At 47.6% G+C, this 22,516-nt stretch overlaps 1 protein-coding gene across 8 annotated transcripts in view; it reads right to left on the bottom strand.

Annotated features, from left to right (window-relative positions):
* The window catches only part of CTBP2 (C-terminal binding protein 2), a 139,768-nt gene that overhangs the window by 11,029 nt on the left and 106,223 nt on the right, over positions 1 to 22,516 (bottom strand). For 6 of the 8 annotated variants that reach the window (XM_065066753.1, XM_065066752.1, XM_065066754.1 and 3 more), the window contains one exon: positions 1,609 to 1,763. In XM_065066753.1, the coding sequence (XP_064922825.1) occupies positions 1,609 to 1,763 (155 nt within the window). Of the gene's footprint in view, positions 1 to 1,608; positions 1,764 to 5,618; positions 6,710 to 22,516 lie in introns of those variants that run through there. The other 2 variants (XM_021292021.2, XM_021292020.2) reach the window with 2 other exon arrangements.

The following is a 22,516-nucleotide window of genomic DNA, read 5'->3' as shown; positions in this document are numbered from 1 at the left end:
GAATAGACGGGATGGATACCTGAAAATTATGATGTTACGTCTGAGAAGACAAGGCAGAAGAAAACTGAGCCTGTGGCTCATCTGGATCTTTTCCAGGTGGTTATCTGCTAAACCCTCGGCTTCTAACCAGCAGTAATTCTGCTTTTAAAAAAGGAATTTGGTTTTGCGGCAGTAGCTGTTGGTTCTGAACATGACTGTGTGTCACTCATAACCTCTTTGGCATGTCTGAAGTTCAAACACCTGTCACACTGTTCACATTACCCTTTTCTGTATGTTTTCAGGAGTAACTAAAAAGGTCTGTGTGAGGCTGCACAGTCACATAAGGCTGCACTTTATCCCCTTCAAAGAAGATTCAAACCTCCAGTAGTGCTCACCATAAGCTACCTCAGTGCTCTGGAAACCCAAGATCTGGCCAAATTCTCCAAGACTGGCTCATCTATCATCTACCAATCTCATAAAAACACACTGTCCTTTTCCCCCCACATTTAATATCTGAAGCACTATCAGCACTGATGTTTTTGTAGTTCTCTTTCCTGGAAGTGGCTTCTCAACACTTCAAACTTCATTAGAATTATCTACATGTGAACGAAGAGTAATTTAAAAAGAAGTCTTTAGAAGTAGCTGAGCTTCCAAGCAGAAATACCCGTCCACAGTGCAGGTGTCTGCCTGCACGCTGCCCGAACCTCACCCGCTCAGGCTGGGCAGAAAGGAGCTGCTGGAGGTGCAGCCAGCACCCCAGGAGACCCACCCGCTGCAGAACGGGATGGTCTTTACAAAACCAGAGCAACTGTGCTGCACCCCAGGGAGCTGCAGTGTTGGTACTGCTGCACCGAGCAAGCAGACATCACAAAAATGAGAAACATTAATAATAATACTGATGTAAAAACCTTGATGCTAAGAGATAAGGTGACTTTTTTTTTTTTTTTCCCCCAAAATAACATCAGGCTTCTAAAACAGCCTCTCTGAATTTCGATCTACAGCAACGTCAGGTGATATGTCTGGTGATGGTCTCCATGCGTAGCTTTGTACACTTTATGTTCAAGAAGAACTGGGAGAGACCACACCTGGAATATTGTGTCCAGTTGTGGCCCCTCAGTTCCAGCAGGACAGGGAACTGCTGGAGAGAGTCCAGCGCAGCCACCAAGATGCTGAAGGGAGTGGAGCATCTCCCGTGTGAGGAAAGGCTGAGGGAGCTGGGGCTCTGGAGCTGGACAAGAGGAGACTGAGGGGGGACTCATTCATGGGGATCAATATGGAAAGGGGGAGTGTCAGGAGGATGGAGCCAGGCTCTTCTCGGTGACAACCAATTGTAGGACAAGGGGCAATGGGTACAAACTGGAACACAGGAGGTTCCACTTAAATTTGAGAAGAAACTTGTTCATGGTGAGGGTGGCAGAGCCTGGCCCAGGCTGCCCAGGGGGTTGTGGAGTCTCCTTCTCTGCAGACATTCCAACCCGCCTGGACACCTTCCTGTGTAACCTCATCTGGGTGTTCCTGCTCCATGGGGGGATTGCACTGGATGAGCTTTCCAGGTCCCTTCCAATCCCTGACTTTCTGTGAGAAGAAGGGCAGAGCTCATGGTTCCCCAGCCCGTGCAGCCCACGTTACCTTCTCGTGAATCTCCTGAGTTGATTGTGCGTCACAGAATGCAACCGTCGCCAGGTCCTTCAAAATGGGCATCTCCACCGTGCAGTCCCTCCCGTCCAGCAGTGCCACCAGGGGCCGGGGGTGCATGGGGCCGTTCATGATCTGAGGGCGAATACCTGCAAAGAGAAGGAGCGCGTTTTTTACACTGACAGCTGCGGAAAGGTCCCCTGGGCAGCACTGGTACGTCTGTGCAGTTTGAGCGTCGAGTAAGGGGCAGCGGCACATGGTTTCAGTTTGCAGAACGAATTTTGGGGGATGATGGCAATGCAATGTGAATTTTAGCACACAGCTTTGGTTTTGTGCCCGCTGGAGGGAAAAGACAGTGAGGTTTGCTCCCGGACAGGGATGGACGCCATGTCATGTTATGGGGATGGATCACTGCTATGCCCATCCTAACCAACACAGGCTTCATTTCAAGCAAACCGCATAAGCCAGTGCTCTCGGCACCTTCAACCATTTCATTCAGCATCCTAGGAGTGAAACCCAAGCCAGCAGTAATTCTTTCCCCTGCCTGCAGGAGGGCTGGGATTTTGTTCCACAGACATACGCTGGCACTTGGTCTGTTTTTTTTAAGAATGACTTTACCACGCTGCCCACCTCAGAAAGACAAGAAATCCACTAAAAAAAAAAAAAAGGATTACTGGAAAAATCACAGAAAGAGCAAGATGATGAAGACAATGAAGGCCTCCAGCTTACAGGCCTATACTCTGTTATATTACCCGCTACAAAAAGGCTTCAAGGTGGGAACAGCGAAGCTCTACCAAACCTGGTGTATCCCTGTATCCCACAGGATGCTCTGGGATGTGTGGCTGGACCCACGGCAGCGAGTTCCCGGTGCCAGCGCAGGACATGGCTTGTCTCACACTCACACACACCTTGCTCTTCAAAATACGCGTATTCAGCGATTGTTCAGCTGTGCTGCTTTCTCATTTCACAACATGTTCTGCAGGCGGAGGTAAGGAAAGGAACCATCACCACCAAGGGCTGCACAAGCCCGACTTTCATATCCTGTTTATTGTTCTGCTGGGGATTAACTGGTTCATTTTTGCACAAGTCACTTAGAAATTTCCATGCCTCCAGTGGTAATGTGGAGGTGTTTTAAAGATGCGTAGGTGAGGTTCTTTAGTGGTGGACTTGGTAGCGTTAGGTTAACGATTGGACTTGATGACCTTAAAGGTCTTTTCCAACCAAAATGATTCTATAATTGCCTTCCTTCCACCTGATCAGAGGGTTTCCCCCGCCACACTACATCTCAGCGATCACCGCGTAGCTGGACAAGCACCGGACTTGGCTGAGGGAACTCTGGAGTTGTTTCGGGGTATTTTGCGGGGTCAAACACCTCACATGGAGTAGTACAGAACAAATTCTACTGCCTGTGGCGCTATTTGCGTAAGCTGGACAAAAGCTGAGAGCGGTAGGCTCCTTTGCCAGCCCTCTGGCCTGGGGTCAACACCGGGAATAGCGTCACTGCAGCCCCATGCGCCACAAAAATGACAGGGGAAAGAAACTAATGAGAAAAGCAACACACTGATTTTTTTTTCCCCCCTTTTTTAAAGGGAAAACTCAATGCGTCTTTTTGTCCAGATTGCTGTGGAGTAAAGTATTAGCGAGATCTCCACCAGCTGATGCGGATGTGACAGACGCGGGTGCTACTGGCCAAAGCCATGTCTCCAAGGCTGTGCCGGCACCAAGAGCGTCGCCTCGGGGAGGGATCTACACTGCTGCGTAGGAAACGCGGGATACCACGTAGCGACATTCATTTTGCATGGGAAAAATTAACCCCATGGAAACAGGCAGGTTTAACGGAGGGATTTCAAGGCTCTCCGTTCCTGTTTTATCGAATCTGCTTTAAGAAATGAAGAAGCAACCAACCCAGCAGACCTGACTGAAGATTTTCAGCATTAGATGCGAAGGTTTTTGGAACGGGTCTTTCCCTCTGTCTTCCCTACCAAGCTCTCCGTTAGCACGTATTTTAAGTAATACATGATGTTTGCACGCATTTCATCCAGATGGAAGTGCAACTGTGTCAAGTAGGCAGGGTAGAGTGCCGAGACGATTTGGATCACCGAAAGAAGCTTGCCATAAGCAGATAAGCAAGAATAAAAACATATACAAATCTCAGAGCGCTTACACAATCCTTATGTGAACCGCTATACCACAGCTAGATTATTTTCTCAGGTTAACGAGCGAGTGAATTATAACACTGACTTAAACTCTTACTAACATGTATGATCTCCAGGGCTTAGAGCATCACTACCAGCCTCGCACACCGCAACTGTAAATCCAAAGGAATCTGATGCAGGGATGAGGTGGCCTGGGGACGGTGCCGGTGGCCACCAGAGCTGGGACCACCGCAGTTCTGTCTGGGCAAGCTGAGCTTACAGCTCGGTGCCCACAGGGCCAGGGCAGTGGGCAACCAGAGGGTGGTGGTGGCTTCCTGTGAGCAGGGCCCATGGATGACAAAAATTACAGGTTATCTGAAACTTTGACATTTAATCTGAGCCCCAAAACAAGTTTTATTCTGCTGCCATTACATAAGACTCTTTGAAACTCAAACGAAACACAGCTTTTTTTTTGAACAGCATCTGTGTCTTTGCTCAGGATTAGGGGTGTAATTGTGCATGATGACACAGGCTTCCCAGGCACGTCACCCTCGCCCGCACACACAAGTGCGGTTGCCGAGGCTGAACGCTGGCTGGAACCTGCGAGGTATTCGGAGGAATGTCTCTCATTTCTCCTTCTCCAATAAGGGTATTTCCTTCAGCTTGACAAGGAAAGTTCTGAAGCAAATCAATTTGAGATGAAGTGCATAATGTATGGAAATTATGTTTTAACAAAAACCATTGGCAGGTTTGTGACTTAAACCGCGGCATTATTTTCCTCTCTTGCCTCTCCCATTGCCTCTCCAGCACCCTGAGACTACTCCTCACCATCCTTGTTCCTACCTCCTGCACAAACACATTAAAACCAAAACATCTGGGCTGACAAACCCAAGCTCAACTCGTGGCACTGTTTTTCTTTTTAGCCAAGCTCATACAGCACGTTTGTTCTGCGTGCAACTGCTTCATTAAGAACGAGGTATGCCATGGATCAGAAAGTAATTAAACAGCCGAACACTCCCCTCCCGAATTCTGATCAAACATCGCAGCCATTAACCCTTTCGCTCTGCCAGGGGTTGTAAAAACCCTCAGGCTCGTTCCAGCGAGGGGTGCGATGTGTGCAAGCCAGGGTGGGATCGGATCTCCCACCCAGCAGTCTCATAAATTCAGAGGCTTCCCCCACCATCCAAAGCCGATTTTTGCCGATAAAGCTTCAGCTGTTCCTGTAAAGTTGTGGCAAGTATTGCTCGATATGTATTTTTTTAGGTATTTTCAGCTGCCCGCAGACCCTCGCCAGCATCGTGGGGAGAGCTTGGTAAGGAACAGGGAGAGGAGGAAGGGTTTATGGAAAAAAGAAATTAAAAAAGAAATAAAAAAGGTTTTGCAGTCACAGTGAGAACTCCAACTCCACCCCGGCTCACAGGCAGCGCCGCTTGTTGCACACAGCCCCACGTATAAAGTGCTTTTGTTTCATTTTTAATACACAAAGCCTGCTTGTCCTCTCCTGCCGCTCCTCCCCTCTGCCACCCACTTGTATCCGATCCCAATGGCACCCCTGCCAAGAGAATTAGGGAGTGCTCCCTGCTAAATGGCAGCCTTTGTGTGACCGCAAGACGGCTGGTACTATCTCACAGAAACAAAAGCAGAAGCCATTTGCCTAATTCTTATTAATCTCAGTTGCCTACGCCACGCAGCAGTAAGGAAAAAAGAAAAAAGGTTTTAAACACGTTCACTTGCAGTATATAAAAGTGCATCAAGAAGCGATCCTGACACTCGCCTGAATTACCCGTTCACAACAAAGTAGCTACAGTTTTACAGTCAACTACACACTTTATTAAACAAACAGAAAAGAAACAGGAAATTTCCCCTTGCCTGGAAAATGTTGCCTCCACATTCTTCTTCTTATTAAAAACCACACATGGCAGTGGAGGAGGAGGGAGGGAGGAGAAGGGGGGGAACCCACACACGATAAAATACTACCACTTTGCAGCGCGTTGCCTCTCCTTTCGTCTACGAGGGGGTATCTTCAAACAAGCAATCCCGCGGCCCACAGCTGCAACATCTCAAGACAAATGTCTCTTTGAACACGGAGGGAAAAGAAAAGGCTTTTGTCCCGAGCCACGGAAGAATAGGCTGAAATTGCGAGAGGAGTTACGGTCACCTCCGCGCGGCTCCCAACTCTTCAGGGCGCTCCCTCCAGACTTTGCCGAAGCTTTTAACTAATCGTAGTTCTTTCCCAGCCCTTGAATAAAATCATGTGAGTGCCAGCCAAAAAATCTTATGCTATGCACACTAAAGGGTTTGTATATGTCACAGTTGCCTTTTCCCCCTTCCACTCCCCTCCTCCTATTGACTTGCACATACGGCATTCTGTGGGTTGTTTTTTTTCTGTTCGAGTTGTCTCAAATGGATTTAATCTGTGCCACGCTGCGTTTTATGTTTGTTTGGGTTTTTTTTCTGTGTGTTTTTTTTTTTTTTAACTTAAAAATGAAACATGCCTTTCCATGCGGAGTATATTGAAGGAGGCTCCGCAAACAGGCTGATCGCCTTTGGGAGCCGTACCAGGGAAACAAAGCACGGGGGGAAAGCAAGGCTGTGCTGATCTCATCCAGCACCCAGAAACGAAGGGCCAAATTCCTTCTTGATGCGTAAATCAACTAGTTTTCAGCATCAGAAACGACACTGGCTTGCTGGCAGGAGTCACATCTTCTTGGAGACGCCCATCCCCTGGTCCTGCCCAGTTTGTCCCAAAGATGTATTAATAAAAACCAACCCATATCATCGTCATCCCCATCACACACTCCTGCGGGAGGGAGGGCAGGTCATACCTGTGCAATGCCCCATTTCCTGAGCAAAGGGCAGCTCACGGCTTGGAGCAGTTCTTTATTTCTCTTCACAGTTGCCATCGTCATTGCCAGGGGCAGCAACAGCTAGAGACAATCCTCATCCAAAAAATACAAAAAGAAAATCTTCTTGCTCCCAATTTAATACTGTTAGTGCTGCATCTTACTATTTGCCGTTCCCAGGACAAAGAAAGAGCAGTAGGAGTTAGTTAACAGGGGAATCTAGGTGGCCTTTGTGCAAACTACCTTGGATCCATCAAAGTGATTTTCAGCCACAGAAGCCAAAACCAAACCAGAGCACTGATGGTACACTGGCGGTACTGGTACGCTTTACTCAGGAGAAATGCAGCACGTGGTGACATCTCCCAGCAATGAGTTTAACGTGCACAGACCCGTGTTTCTCCATCACCATCCCACTGGTTCAGACAGCATCATCCCTCCCAGGAGTCCTGCGCACACACAGTCCTCTGTGGGGATGCTTCTGGATGCTCCTGAGAGTCCTGGAATTGGAGGATGGGGTCAGAAATAAGGAGAACAAAGGTTCATTTCCGAAAGCTGGTACCGAGTTGCAATATGAACATGAAAAGTCCTCCCAGCCTCCCTAAAATCCAAGCTCCTTGTACAAGACAACGGGATTCAGGCGCATCTTCCTCTTGAACTTATATTACCACTGCTTGAGCACTTCAAATTTTCCACAGATTTACGAACACTGCTTTACAAGCTGGAAAGCTGGGGTACCGCAGTGCCTTTCGGAGGTGGCTCGGGGTCCCCACTCCCTGGTGGCCCTGGGCCACCTTTCCCATGGGCTGTAAAGCGGCACTGATGCTGCTTCAGGGCTGCAGGGAGCAGACACGTCTGGGGAGCTGTGGGTCACACCTGGGCTGGTGGTTTCCAGCTGTAGTGGTATCACTTGCAAGCAGAAAGGTTTGAGTTGTGAGGGTGCCATCAAATGCTAAAGGAACGTTTCTGTGCGGACAAGGACACTGCAGATGCTGTAGGACTGAGTGGACCTCCCTCCTCTACCACAGCATGGTCACAAGTGATGCTCTTTCTTTCACTTTTCCTGTTAGTAAATGCTTCTCATAATAAATGCACATGAAAAAATGAAATACGACACAGTCTTTATCTCGTAGTCAGGGGAAAACAGGTATTTACTGTTGTATGAGATCTGGGGTGTCTGAACCAATGTCTGTACTGCAGCTGGAGCTGATGGGCTCCATGCTCACAGGCAGGGCTGCCGCGGGGAAAGGGGACAGTGGCAAAGCCGAGGTGACTTCCAGCGCCCTGGGAAAACCCCCAGGTCCATGGCAGTCCCCTCCAGGGAAATCACTCTGCAGAGAAACTCGTGAGCTCCACAAAGATGGGCAAAGAGGCCGCAAGGCCCGTCCTCCCCCATGGAAGGGAAATATCTCGTACCTGCCGTTGGGAAGAGCCCGTGCAAACTCCTGACCTCTCCAGCGCGTTTCCTCCCCTCAGCACCAAGAGCTGGCTTTCTGCCAGTCCCTTTCCAGATAACTGTTCAGGGCTTCCTTTAAGAATGTATGTTTTAAAAATTCCCATATAAAATGATATCCTTATTACCCTGTTTCCCCGAAAATAAGACCTACCCCAAAAGTAAGCTCTAACATGACTTTTCAGGATTTTTGAGGATGCTCAAAATATAAGCCATATTCCAAAAATAAGTCCTAGTTACAGTTAATTAAAAAAGTCAATTTAAATAGTGTCCAGGTAGCTATACAGGTAAAAAAGTAATAAGCTTTGGAGCAAAAATTAATATAAGACCCTGTCTTATTTTTGGGGAAACCGGGTAGCTGATGCAAACACCATGATTATGGTCCTCAGCTGAACTACAGAAGCAGAAAGCAACCACAAAGAAATGCTCAATAAAAATATGGGGAGTATATACATATAGTATTTTCTTACTATTATTTGAATACCTGTAGACACACTAGAAACAGATATGTCTTTACCTCATTCGTGCACCCCATTAAAGCGTTGTAATATGTGTAACACATGGCCAATGCCACAGGGATGCAGTCTTGGGGCAGGAAAGATGAGCACAAGCTTTGCAAAACTCTGGAACGCTCTTCTTGTCATGAAATAATCTCTGGACTGGGCTAAACTTCATCCATGAGAGCTTCAGATAGGGCTGTGAGTATATAAACTGGCATAATCCAACAAAAAAAGTAATGTAATAGTAATATGTAGCTTCTGCTGTCACCTGCCACGTCAAATTGTTGGTGTCTCAGTTATTCCCAGGCTGCCTGGTGGGTACATCTGGTAAATCTGTGTCTCCAAACACCGATGTGTGACGTTCTGTGCCAGCTCACGTGGATTAACAGGAGTGAGTTCAAGAGGAGCTAAGCAACGTCTTGGGGTGAAACTCCCCATGACCATGCAAGACGATGGGAGATGGGGGTGCCCGAGGATGCCCGGAGGGCTCATTGGGACGCCGAGATGCAGGAGTGTGGAGCAGGGGGTGGACGGATGGATGGACGGGATGGTGAGCCCAAGGAGGCAGTGGAAGCTGCCAGGGCATGTTAGAGAGGCAGCAGAGCAGATGGGAGAGGCTACAGGGGGGTGAGGATATGACCAAGAGAGCTAAAAGAAGCACCTGGAAGAAAAAATGTTTGCTCAGAGAAGATCTGTTTCTTGTGGTCCTTTTTCTTTAAGAGAGGGATGGGGAAAAAAGGGGGAAAAACCCCACTAGGGTTTGTGTCATGGTTGTGATTCAGACACCATATGGACTCTCAAACCGTCCCACTGCCCAGGGCTGAGCTTTGCAGCTCCTACTACAAACAGCACAGAGAATGTAGCAAAAAACCCAATAAATTCCCATCAAATGTGCTCCGTTACCAAGCACAGTGCTGAAAACAAATTGTATTTACAGTGCTTAGTGGATGGCTTTCTTGATATTACCCAGAAACCTGAGGAAATACTTTCTCTCCAGTGCTGCCACTTCAGCTGCAGTATATATCTTTTACATTTCATACCCGTGACACTCACCCCTAAGACACACATCCCAGACACACATCCCAGACATACATCCCAGACACATCCCATACACACATCCCAGCCAGGCAGCGTCACACGGGAGGGACGACAGGTCCCTCCCTGTCCTCTTTATCCATTTATCTTTTCCCTTTTATCCAAACAGAAACAAACTACAGCAGTAAAAAACAAATGAGCTGCTCCAGAAAATGGACAGCTTTCATTTTTTTCTTAAAAATACATAAAAAACCAAACTGCCAAACAAAAAGGCAATGAGAACGATGCTAATACTTTACACGAGGGTGCAGGGGAATGCCGCTGATATGTGGCATCTGGGCAAGCAGTTGCCTGGACTTCAAACCACCCCAAGCGAGGATTCAGCATCTGTAAAAGCATTTTGGAAGGCAAAATATAAAAATAAAGGCTAAAGATGAGCCTGCTGACCGGCAGCAACAGCCCTGGCATGGGGACAGCCTGAAATGCTGCTGCCTGAGACCACCATGAGACCAGAAAAGGGCGGCTGACAATGTACCAGCATTGCAGAGTGTAAACTTGGTTTTATCACAGACAGACAAGTGACAGCCCTATAGTTCAGATTGGAAATTTCTCTTAAATAATAATAGTAACAAAAAAACACAACCTGTCAAAGCAATTACTTGGATTCAGTTTTCGGGAAGGAGGAGGGGTTGAACCAGTCTAGCTGTCCATGTGCCTTCTAAACTTGCATTTGTGCATCAATTATGAGTAATTTCTAAATTTTCTAAACAAAAAAACCCACCACATTGTGAGATTCTTGTAGGAATTAAATTATGCTGGTTAATCCTTCCCATCATGCTGGACAGAACATCTTATCAATCTTATAAGCAAGATAGACATAAGGCTTTCTATACACCGCCCTGCTTTGCTGCTGGCATTTCTGAGATCTGTTGGAGGCTTCTGTAGATCCCAGAGGAGGGTTGAGATGGTGTCAGAGGGATTTCTGTGCCAGGGAGGACGGCAGCAGCCATTCACTGTTGGCTTACAATGTCCCCTGTATGATGATGCTCCTACTACACAGATGTGCGCACTGGCAAGACGGGATCGCTTTGCCATGGAGGGAACCTGGGGCAGGAGCAGTCAGACAGAAAGGGACCTGGGGGTATTAACTGACAGGAAGCTCAACAGGAGCCATCAGTGTGCCCAGGTGGCCAAGAAGGCCAATGGGATCCTGTCCCGTATCAAAAATAGCGTGGTCAGCAGGACAAGGGCAGTGATCCTTCCCCTGTGCTTTGCATTGGGGAGACCACACCTGGAGTATTGTGTTCAGTTCTGGGCCCCTCAGTTCAGGAAAGAGATTGAAGTGCTGGAGCGGGTCCAGAGAACAGCAACAAGACTGGTGAAGGGACTTGAACATAAGACCTATGAGGAGAGGCTGAGGGAGCTGGGCTTGTTTAGTCTGGAGAAGAGGAGGCTTAGAGGTGAGCTCAGCACTCTCTAGAACTACCTGAAGGGCAGTTCTAGCCAGGTGGGGATTGGTCCCTTCTCCAGGCAGTTAGCAATAGGACAAGGGGCCATGGGCTTCAACTCTGCCAGGGGAAATTTAGGCTGGATATTAGAAAGAAATTCTTTACAGAGAGAGTGGTCAGGCATTGGAATGGCTGCCCAGGGAGGTGCTGGACTCGCCGTCCCTGGAAGTTTTTAAACTGAGATTGGACATGGCACTTAGTGCCATGATCTAGTTGATGGACTGGAGTTGGACCAAGGGTTGGACTCGATGATCTCTGAGGTCTTTTCCAACCCAGTTGATTCTGTGTTTCTGTGATTCCGTGAGCTGTGACCACTCATGGAGCACCCAAAACCCTGGCCCGAGGGGAGAGATGGTTCCAATGCTTTAAATCCACCTGGATGGCTCCAGCGTATTCATTCAAAGTGATAAAAGGCACAAAATCTTTGAGCCACAGGCAGTGAGTGGCCATTTGCGGTGATGTGCACCAGCAGAAGGAGAAGCAGGTGGGTTGTCTGTGAGCCCTGTGAGCCACACCACGATTCCACAGTGCGAGCGATGCTTGCTAGCTACCAAGGGAAAAAAGATGGTGAGCTCACTCCAAAACCTACAGGTCTTGCCAAGGCCTCGTCCCTTGTAAGACCTATTAAAATAGCTCCTGGGCACTTGCCAAGCGCACAAGCCCAGCTGGAACCGTCTGTTCAGTGACCCTGGTGCAAGGTCATCCCTTCTGGAGACTGAAAACAGACACTGTTCGACCTGTGAATGTGAAATGTTTCTGCGGAGGGTGCTGGACCTTTGGTAACTTTCTCCCTTCCCGCTGCTGCTCCTGGCAGTGTCCCTGCTCTGGGATCCCCACCCCGCTTCCACAGCACAGATCAAACGAAGGAAACCCTGGTGTGGAGAGGAAACTCAGCCACAGCTTTTCTGCAGCACGTCCACAGCCCGTACACGGCTCCTGCTTTTGTCATCCTAGTTTCTTGCTTCACTTTTTTTCTGCTTCTCTCCCCGTCCCAGTCTGTACCCAGAACCCGCTGTGTTCCCCCATTGCTCTTTGAGGAATATGAGGCCAATTCTACTTAGTGCAGAAAGGATGGCAAAATGGAAATACATGAGCAAGGGAACAACCCTGGAAGGACCTGGGAGGTGCTGAATTCCTGCAAATCCCACTCACTTCCCCAAGATAAACACCCTCACTTCCCTGCAACGCAGGATCATAACCAAGTGAGAAAAAAACCCCAAATACTAACATTTGAAAGCACTTAACTACAACCTACTTGCTGTTAAAGTTGATCTACTTTTACAACTAACGCTTTAAAAGTATATCGTGGGATTTTATCATGGTTACACTGAAAAATAAAGAAGGGCACATGCTGAACTGCTGTTGGCATTTAAAGCAGCCCAGAGCCATAAAAACACAGCAAACAAAACTTTGGGCTTGGCAGTGTTCACCAAAACCCACCTGCACCCCGCAGGTCAGCAAACAGGATTTGCACTTCACTACTTCTGCAGCCCTGAGTTGCAAAAGAAAAATTACATTGTACATAAAGCGGGGTGTTCGCAATAGGTACAGAAAAATCATTACAATTTATCACCAATAAGGAACAAAAATCAAATCTCTGCTGCTGTTTCAAAATTTCGGTGTTAGTCTGGTGCGGCCTTGCCCTTCTCCGAATATTTGTAATGAACCAGAACATCACATCTGATGAACAGCAGATTTTGCTACACCTCAAATGCAGAACACCTATGAAGCAGAGAAATGTTGTCAAGGACTTCCTCAAGAAGTCCTTGAGGTGACCAGGAAACCCACTGCGATGGAGGAGAACCCTCCAGCACATACTTCAGCTCAGCACGTGCTGTCCTTATGGAAACGCTTTCTTGGATCGGGCTGATAGCCCCTCGAGGTGCGTTATCAGTTATTTGCTAGGCGGGAAGACGCAGTGCCATGGGAGATAAAGATGACTGCACCACACGAAACAGGATAGTAGTACATGATAACTGATTTTATCCTTTGGAGGAACAGCTTAGGGAGAGAGACTGTTCGCCTTGGGGTCTTCCAGTGGTGAAGGGTGAGTAAGTGCAGCAGCTCATCCGGGAGCATCATCCCCTGAACACCCCAACCCAGCAGCTCAGCCTGTGGGCAACAACAGTGCTGGGGGAACAACCCTTGGGTTGTGCTTTCTGAATCTTACAGAACCCCAATGTTTTCTGTTTCGGTTTGTTCGTTTGGTTGTTTATACTATATATTGAAAAAGACCGATTCTGCTTTGGGCAGAACTGACTGGTCATGACTGTATTATGAAGACAGAGCTCTATATGTAACGTTGTAGGAAAAGTATGGCAAATAAACTCACTCCTGTTTTGTCGCATGTTCCTAAACTAACATCTTTCATTATTTTTAACGTTGTTGTAAAGCTGTTACCCAGACACAGCAGTACGATGAAGAAGGATCCCACACAGTGCTTGCAGCCACCTTCCCAGAGCACGGGTTGCTGGTCAACAGGAATGGGGGGACACGGGGCCCAGCAGCATCTCCCACCCCAACGCCTTCTGAGCTGCTCACCCAGCTGGGAAAGATACAACCAACCAAACAATAACCCCAGCCCCCCAGAAACCTCAATCTCTTTATCCAGCTTCTCTGAAAAAACGTTTTAGAGATGCTACACAGTACAGTCCTTTTTAGCTATTTGTGTCCTCGAGCCATGCATTAATACAGCTAAAACTAAGCTGGATTGAGGGAATTTTAAATTGATGTACTGGATGATGTAGGCAGCTATAAAATAAAAAAAAATAAAATAAAAAGCACTCCAAAAAGAAAAAGGGAAAAACTCAACACAAAACTGGATTGTAAGCTGGAGATTTCATGAGGTCAGGGTGAATGTACAAAGCCCCTCACTGGAAATGTTATTAATAATATCATCTTATCTACTATAACTTAGAAAGTACACTGACTAATAACAATACAGTTATTAATAACACACTCCCTAAACTTAGAATACTATGATTTAATCATGGGGTTTTTTTAGACTGAGGGAAAAAAGTGATGATGGGGGTGAGAACCCTCTGTATTTTAAACTCTTCCTTTTTGAACCGTCCGAGTTTGCACCTTTATAGAGCCTTACTAGCTGCTCACTAAGAACTGCTGTATGCTCAGAGCACCTTGGAGCTGCGAAAGGGCATTGTAAGTGTTTCAGAAAGAAATAAGAGGGTGTCCATACACTACAAAGACTTCCCAGACACGCAAAGGAACACGCTTTTGAGACTGCATGTAGAAATTTTGACTCCATGAATACAGATGCTGGGTTTCTAGTAAACTTCAAGGCAGAAAAGTCTTTTGTAATCCAGGGGTATTAATTCTTTAAATGTCCAAATCAAATTAAACCAAATGAGATTTTTTTTTTGGTGAGTTGCTTTTAAATTCAGTTCTTTCAAATAACCGTTAAACCCTTTGAAAATGAAATTAACTTTATTTCTAATGTAATGTGCAATTGTGGAGATCTGAAGAAAATCATGTGGTCCCAAGAGCACGTGTGTTTGTCTACCTACACAACTTGGTCTAACAAAAGATCTTATCTCTCCCTTCCAACCCTGCCCAGCTCCAGTCTTCCTGGCTGAATAAAGGTAACAGAAAAGGTTTAATTATTAACTTTCGCATGCTCCATTTCCCCTTTCTCAGGCTGTTTGGCCACCAGCATTCCCACCTTGCTGCAAACCACGGGCGGTGGGGCCGGGGGCTGCAGGTACCCACCTGGGGACATCACCCCTCCTGGCCAGAACAACCCAAAAGCCTTCAAAAAGCCATAAAATAACATCAGAGATGTGCTTTCTTTTGCTACAGTGGAAGGAGGCTCTGAGTAAAGCCTCTGGCCACGCCACCTCTCCTCCCCAGCGCTCTCAAGGCTTTCGGAGGCTGAAGCAAACCCCTCCAGAGCTTTCCAGATGGCTTATTCTTGGATGAGCAACACGCATTAGAGGAACAAGAAAACAGCCTAACATTTTTTCTCATCCCCAACCCTAAAACCATTCTCGGATGAGTGATAATCCAAGGCCACGCTCTTCACATCTTTGAGTGGACCAAGCAATGTCTACTGAACACCATGACCAACTTCAGCCCATATGGGGTTTTCCTGCATGCCCAAGGTGGGCTCGAGTCAAGGTCAAGTTAAACTCTCATCATTCTGCAAATCCTCCCCTTGTAGCTGCTCCATCTCCAGCTCTCCCGCACCAGCCAGAGGGCACTGAGCCCGCTCAGCCGCACGCAAGCACCTTCTGGTTTATGGAAAACATGTTCCATGTCCAAATATTTCACAGTTCCTTGAATAATAGAGCTTACAGCCTCCCTAAATTATCATTAGTGTTTAAAATAGTACCAGAAACCTTCACAAGTAATGATAGATGACGAATTTATCTTAAAACAAAGCTATTTAAGCTACGATAATCTAGAAAAATCTTCACTGATCTGCTACATCTTTGAGGTAAAGAAGTACACGCTTGCTGGGTTTCGTAATGAAACAAAAATGAGCATTGGCAGAGCAAGCAAAATCATCTACAAATACAAATCAACCTTTTCTCCTTGTGAGCCAGAGTAGCCCAAGGGATAACAGCACAATCACGCTTCTGATGTATTTATACAGCACATTTCATCTCCATTAATCTAGATAACACACTGGCAGATTCTTATTTTTCGATTCCAAGAACGATGAAGCTATTCTTGTGCTATGGTGGTTCAACGCCCACCTCTCCCTGACTACATCGGGCTTCACTGAGGTCTCTGACCATGGTGTCACCTTCTCACCCTCCCACCACTTTGGGAAAGGGCTGGAGAGCTGCACCCCAGCTTGTCCCAGCAGCCCCCCAAGTTCACCACGCTCATTTGGTCACAGCATCGGGCATGAAGAACCTCGCCCAAGTATGGGGCACAACATGCTTCTCCAAGGAGCTCTGTTTTTCATGAACTGACATTTTAGCCAATGATCTTCACAGCTAAGGCGTCTGATTTTCTTCTGAACCCACAAGACAGCTACGCTGCAACTCCCGCGGCTGCTGGGAGGCATCTCCTACAGACACCCTCAGCGCATTGAATGACACATAAAATCCAAACTGTCGAGAAACTGACTGCTCTTGAAACCACGTTAAACTATAATGGGCTGAAAATGTCTTCATTTTTATGTCTCTTTGCTATCACAGAGAAGACAGACAATGCTGATGTAGGTAAGCACAGGCTATGGGTTTATCTAATCATGTATACTGAAGATAGTGAAAAATATTTCAAATTTGCCTACAGTTATAGAACTCTAAATCACACTGAACGATACCGCAGCAGTAAGCTGTTTTCCTCTAATGGTTTTCTCTATTTGATCAGTTCAATAAAACCCATCACCTATCAACCTAAGAGCTGCACTTATATACCCTATGGTTATTCTCAAGTAATTGATTTTTTCTTAATTTTAAAACTGTGCACAAACCTCCTAGAAGAGCTAGGTATGGCAAAATGAACCGAGCAGATTTCATTTATTTCTTGGGAAGGAGGTAGGGGAGGGAAGAGAAAGGGAGAGTCCTGCACCGAAGTTTCAGAAAGTTGATGAGGTTTCCTGCCTTGCAGGAGAAAACACTTGGCAAAGGTGGATGCTGATGCATCACACCCCTGCCTACAATCTTGTACACTTGATTACCTCATACAGATTACAAAACACATCAAGTGAACTGAGTGGGCTGAGAAAACTCCCTGGGATCTTCAAAATGAAGGCTCCTGCAGCAACAAGGATCTGACGTAGCGCTTGTGTCCTGGGGGACCCCGAAGCACATTAGGTGCCAGTGACACGCAGCCGCCCCGCTGGCTGTCATCTCGAGGCACAGGCTGCGGGCAAAGGGGTGAAGTAAGACACGGTGCTCAGCAAGAAACCCAGCCAAACGAGCATTTTAAAACTTCACACACAAATATGTCTGTGTTTTCATGGTTCACTCCACAAATACCCAAGAGGTAAACTGTAACAGTACCCATTGTAATCTCTTCCTCTAATTAATACCTTTGATGGTACAAGGAAAAGCTCCATATTGCAAAAGTATCTACAACACATGGGTAGCTGACTTTCTTAAGAATGTGTAAGAATACAGAGGTGGCTTCGTAATTACCCCAAAACCTCTTTCCCTTGAGTGGCATTACTTTCAGTAGGAGCTTTCCCAAACTTTGCCCTGATCCTCAGCGCAACCTTCCTTGACCCACCGTCCCCTCTCTGCACACAGACAATTCTGTGCCCGTTTGTTTCCCTGATACCCTCTTCCTTCCACACGAAAAAAGAAGGTGATTCATCTGCAGGAACTTTTTAGAAGTTGCGGTCAACAGAGAGATCACCTACCAGAAGAGAGAACATTGCACTGACACCTGAGACACAAGCACATCTCATCCTCTTTTGCCTCCTTATTTCGGACCGAGCTGGTGAACCACGCGTCCTGCCAGCATTAGGTGCAGAGCACACACCAGAGTCCTCCCTGGCTTGTGCCTGGATTCAGACATTCAGCCAATTTGAGAACTTAAGGCTGCTACGCTATTTCTGCCCCTGCCAAGCACACAGACAAAAACCCAGTTGCTGCTTCCTTGCGATTCACACGAGGAGCACCCGGAGTCAATGGGTTCAGTGTGGGGATCATTCAAACCAGCTGCGGCCAGTGAAAAGAATCCATTCTTCATTCCTGCAACCAGGCTTGCTAGAAAGTAGGGAGCAAATGTTCCACCCAAAATAGTTTTGGTCTGAGCACAAGGGCAGCTCTTGGCAACAACAACGCTGAAAGAAAGAATGTCTTAGCATCAGGCTTAGCTGCCTTGCAAATGTATTTTGTATCCTCTACCCCAAATCTTATTTCTTTCTGCCTGTAACAGCCTACATGCTTTAACCGGCTCTGGCAGATTGCTGAGCGTCTTTATTTTGGCTAGTAGCGAGCTCCCTTCCATATGGGACCTATCTAGGATGGAAAGCAGATCTACAGGGATGGAGAACTCAGCTGCAGCTGAGCACTGGGCCACCACAGCCCTCCACAGCGAAGCCAAGTTGTGCAGGAGTCCTGGGTGTAAATCGGGTGGCTCCGTGGCTGTTCCCATTTCCCCCGAGCCCCGTGGCCGAGCACAGGTGCGTTCCTCCCCATTGGCCATGCAGCGCGGTACCTACACAACGTGTGCATCTGCTGGGTGTGCTCTCCCGCTACAGCTTCCCAGTCCACCCTGCACTGGTGGTGCTGAGCAGGTGCTGGGCAAATCCTCCTCCATGTTGTACGTACCCATCACCATCCCTCCATGCACCCAGTTGTACTGCGAGGATGCCCCAACAGTACCACAAGAAATGCTGCTTTTCTCAAAGAGCAGTAAACTGCCACAGCGACCAGGTGTGAATCACAGACTGGCTGGGGTTGAAGGGACCTCTGGAGATCATCCAGTCCAACCCACCTGCTCACGCAGGGTCACCAGAGCAGATCACACAGGATCGTGTCCAGGCGGGTTTGAATGTCTCAGAGAAGGAGACTCCACAGCCTCTCTGGGCAGCCTGGGCCAGGCTCTGGCACCTCGAAAGAAATAAGTTTCTCCTCATGTTCAGATGGAACCTCCTGTGCTTTAGTCTGTGCCCGTTGCCCCTCATCCTGTCATTTGGCACCACTGAACAGAGTCTGGTTCATCCTCTGACACCCACCCTGGAGGTACTGACCAGCACTGATAAGATCCCCTCTCAGCTTCTCTTCTCCAGCTGAACAGCCCCAGCTCTCTCAGTCTTTCCTCATAACAAAGATACTCCAGACCTCTCAGCCTCTTTGTAGCTCTCCATTGGACTCTCTCCAGTAACTCCCAGAATGGCTAGGTCTTTGTGGTTTATTTTTAACTTACAATTAATTCCAAAAGCAAAAGGTCCCGCTGTTGCTAGGGATGCAAAGGTAGAGCAGCAAACACAAAGAGTTCCCTCTGCGTGAGCAACCAGGCCTGAGCTGAGCGTTTCCTCTGGGTTGACTGGCAAGGGCAATTAATCCTGACGCGGTGCATATGTTCCAAATTTTGTGTACTTCAGAAACGAAACGAGTTAAAAGTTATTGTGCTTTGCTGTGAAATATCAAAAGCACTGAACTGTGATGCATTAACATGGCATTGTCTTCCGGACTCTGGCCCAACTCAAGGCTGAGAAAAGAGCTGCACACAGACACTGAGGAGTGCGCATATTCTTTCCTTGCACACCCAGGTACTTTTGCACAGCACAATAATGCGTGTGACTAGATCTCCATCCTCTTCATACAGTTATCAGTGCAACGTGAAGCAATGACAATGCCTGTTAACAAAAGATACAAGACGGGACACCAACTACGATTTTTAAAAAATTGCATTTATAAATGTCACAATATAAAGCAAACGATGAACCCCTGCAAGCCGAGTTTCTAATCTGGTCTTAATCTCCCTGGGTGTAGCTGTGCCAGCGCTGGCTGCCTCTCCATCTCCTTTCCATCGGTCAGGACGAGCCTTTTCCCAAATCACCCCAGCTGGCTGGAACAGCCCTCCACTCCTCTTTCTCGCTACAACTTTCCCTTAGAGCATGATGACTTTTAAATCCTTTCAGGCTCCAAGCCCAGTAAGCAGTAAAGCCCAGCACAAAGTGATATTTATTTCTCATAATTATATTTTTTCGTGCAAAAATCCGACAGAAAAATAACCTCAGCGGTATTTGTCGTAGCCAGAGGTGGATTTGAAGCTCTGACGAAGTGAATGTGCTGCACGTGGCAGCGCTTGGTGCAGTGCTCCTGCTTCTTAACAGAGTTAAAGGAAGAGACTGCCCTAAGCCAAAGCTCCTGTCTTCCTTCAGCTGCAGTAAAGAGTGACTTCAGATCTTCTGGGGAGCTGGAAACGTTGGGTATGGACAAAGAACTCAAATGAACAGCCATAATGGCTGCAGAGTGGTTTCCTTAATTAGAAAGTTGGCTGCGTTCATAAGGATGAGGAAAACAATGCTACAGGCTGCCAAGGCAAAGAGCAAGGAAAAACTGAAGCACACACAGCTCTGGAGGAAACAGAAACCAGCTCTATCAGCCCCCCCGATCCTCCGAAACCATTTGTAATTATTAGGCTGAAAATCAAGCGTGGTCCTGCAGCTGAATCAGAGCAGTACAAGCTTGTGAATATGACTTGGCCTTAATTAATACGTTTTGACAAGGCTCAAAACACTCCCCAGGCGAATTAAGACACCGTAAAAAATCAAGGAGCTGACAGTTTTTGACCTCAAGATGTCAAATACAGAACTACTGTCTAGTTTTGATGAGCTGTCAGTCTACCCCCCAACACTGCGACTGCAGCTTAGCATTTCATGTCATGGGCTGCAACCACACAATGTGGTCCATGAGATTACCGGCATCTTCTCAGAGCATCAGTGAACCCCGGTGTGACAGTGTCCAGGAATCCCTGTCGATACAGAAGAGACACAGGGTACATCCCAGCAGAGGGATGGGGAACTGTACAGAAGACTGAAGAAAACCACAGGTAGAGAAACTGCATCTTTCCGCTGTGTGGGTCACACGTGGGTCTGTCAATCCAACCAGCACCTGACACCTGCCATCAGAAAGAAGCTGATACCTGTCGCACTGCGGCAATCGAGCATCTCGCTATGGGAACTCGAACGGCCGGTGCCAAAACAGTGCTCCTGGGGAACAGGCAGCTCACGTGTCTGGGGACACCGGGAATGCCAAAGGAGAAAATGCTTCTTGGCTGCAGCAGCAAACCAACATCCTGATGCCTCTCCTAAGCAGAAGACTCTGGCCAAGGAGAAACACAGGTGATGGACCATTTCCAAGGGTGCACTTGAGATGCTCTCACTGTAACTGAACATGAAGCCATGGCCTCCCAGGGCTGTGCATGCTCCTTGCCATGGTGAGCTGCCACCTTGTGTGACTGAACACGGCGTGCTTGTGTCCTTCTGCTTCAAACCAGCCACCAGAATGAAATGAAATGCAGGTGTCTGACGTGAGGGAGGCTGAGGAACACGGCTGCGGTCTGCAGACAGGTGACAGGAGAGCGATGGAAGCGGGAAGGCTGAGTTTTCAGAGTGTGGCTCCAAAAAGACAATCTTGGAGGATGCACTCGTGATGCTTGTCCATGCAGGAGATGAAACAGAATCATCCCAAACTGGACAGAGAGGTGCAGGTCCTCAGAAGGTCTCTGCCCCGAATACCTCTGCAGCAGGAATATGGCCACAAACCCAAAACTAACTTACATCTGACACCCAGGAGCTCCGCATGGCTTGATACAGAACAGCAAAGCACAGGTTATGCATTCTGTTTACGAGAAAATTAATCTTAAATGACGCGGAGTGAAATCTTGGATCTGGGACTAACTAAAAATAAAAAAACACAACAATTTTCACTTGCTATTTTGCCAAATTCTGGTTGCAAGTCATCGCTCGGATCCCAAGGGCTCACAACCCACTTACCGAACATGGTACTGCTGTATTTGGATGGACTCAAGTCCGGGTATTTCTAACCCAAGCATGGAACACTTTCCTAGAAACTGGCTACCTTTAGGTCACCGCCTGTCCTGCTGCAGTATTTTGGTTGGCTTACTGTTGCTGTTGTGTTATTTTCTCCTTTTTTCTGCTCTCCTACCTCATTCCTTCCTCTGCCCCTTCTCCAGATGTGTTTGCACTGAGGGAAAGCTGCTCCTGTCGACTCTGCAGGGCAGTTTCCAGCCTTGCCTACGCTCAGCGGGGCTTGTGGGGCAGCTGGCGTTTCTCAGTCTGTACTTCTCGTTCAGTACCATGGTGCTTTGGCTACGTGCCTTCTGAACGGATTAAACAAACGAACAGGTAAGAGGCATATTAACTCAGCATGCCTAATAACTTCCCAGAGTGGGAGTAAAGGAAATTGGAGATTCCCCAGGAAATTGTCCCGGTAGGCAGTGTGGCCAGATTCTCCCCGTTCCAGGGAGTATTGCGGAGGGGAATCACACACTCCTGGCACCTGGTGCAGGCAATCCACAGCTGAACCACAAAACCACCAAAAGCAAGGCAGGAATTGCATTGCAAAGTGCTTATCTCCGCAAGGCCGGCTGCTGCTCGGCAGCCTGAGGGCTCTGGGAGGAGCGCGAGAGGCTTTTCAGAAGGAGTTAAAGCAGCACTTCTTCCTTACTGGCATCTGACGCCTCTTCCTTCCTGGAGCAAAAGCAGCTCAGTGTCCTCCTGGGAGAATGGTGGAGCATCATCTCCTTTGGCTCTAAGCGCTCTGCAACTTCCCGGACCATAAACTTGTTGTGTAACGTGAACCTGCGCTGTGCAAAACCTCGCGAGTGCTGAGCTTTGTAGCAGCCAGTGTTGTTTCTCCCAATCCTTCTGTGAGCTCTGCTTCCCGTATGTCTCTACTGATGCGCTTGCTTTCTTTCACAGCTGCAAAAGACCCGTCTCCCTCCCTGCTGATCCCACCCCCCCTTCTTGCCTCAGCCC

This window comes from Columba livia, chromosome 6 (assembly GCF_036013475.1).
Source record: "Columba livia isolate bColLiv1 breed racing homer chromosome 6, bColLiv1.pat.W.v2, whole genome shotgun sequence".
Classification (NCBI taxonomy): domain Eukaryota; kingdom Metazoa; phylum Chordata; class Aves; order Columbiformes; family Columbidae; genus Columba; species Columba livia.
The sequence above is the reverse complement of the archived record's forward strand: the minus strand, read 5'-3'. Positions and strand labels throughout refer to the sequence as shown.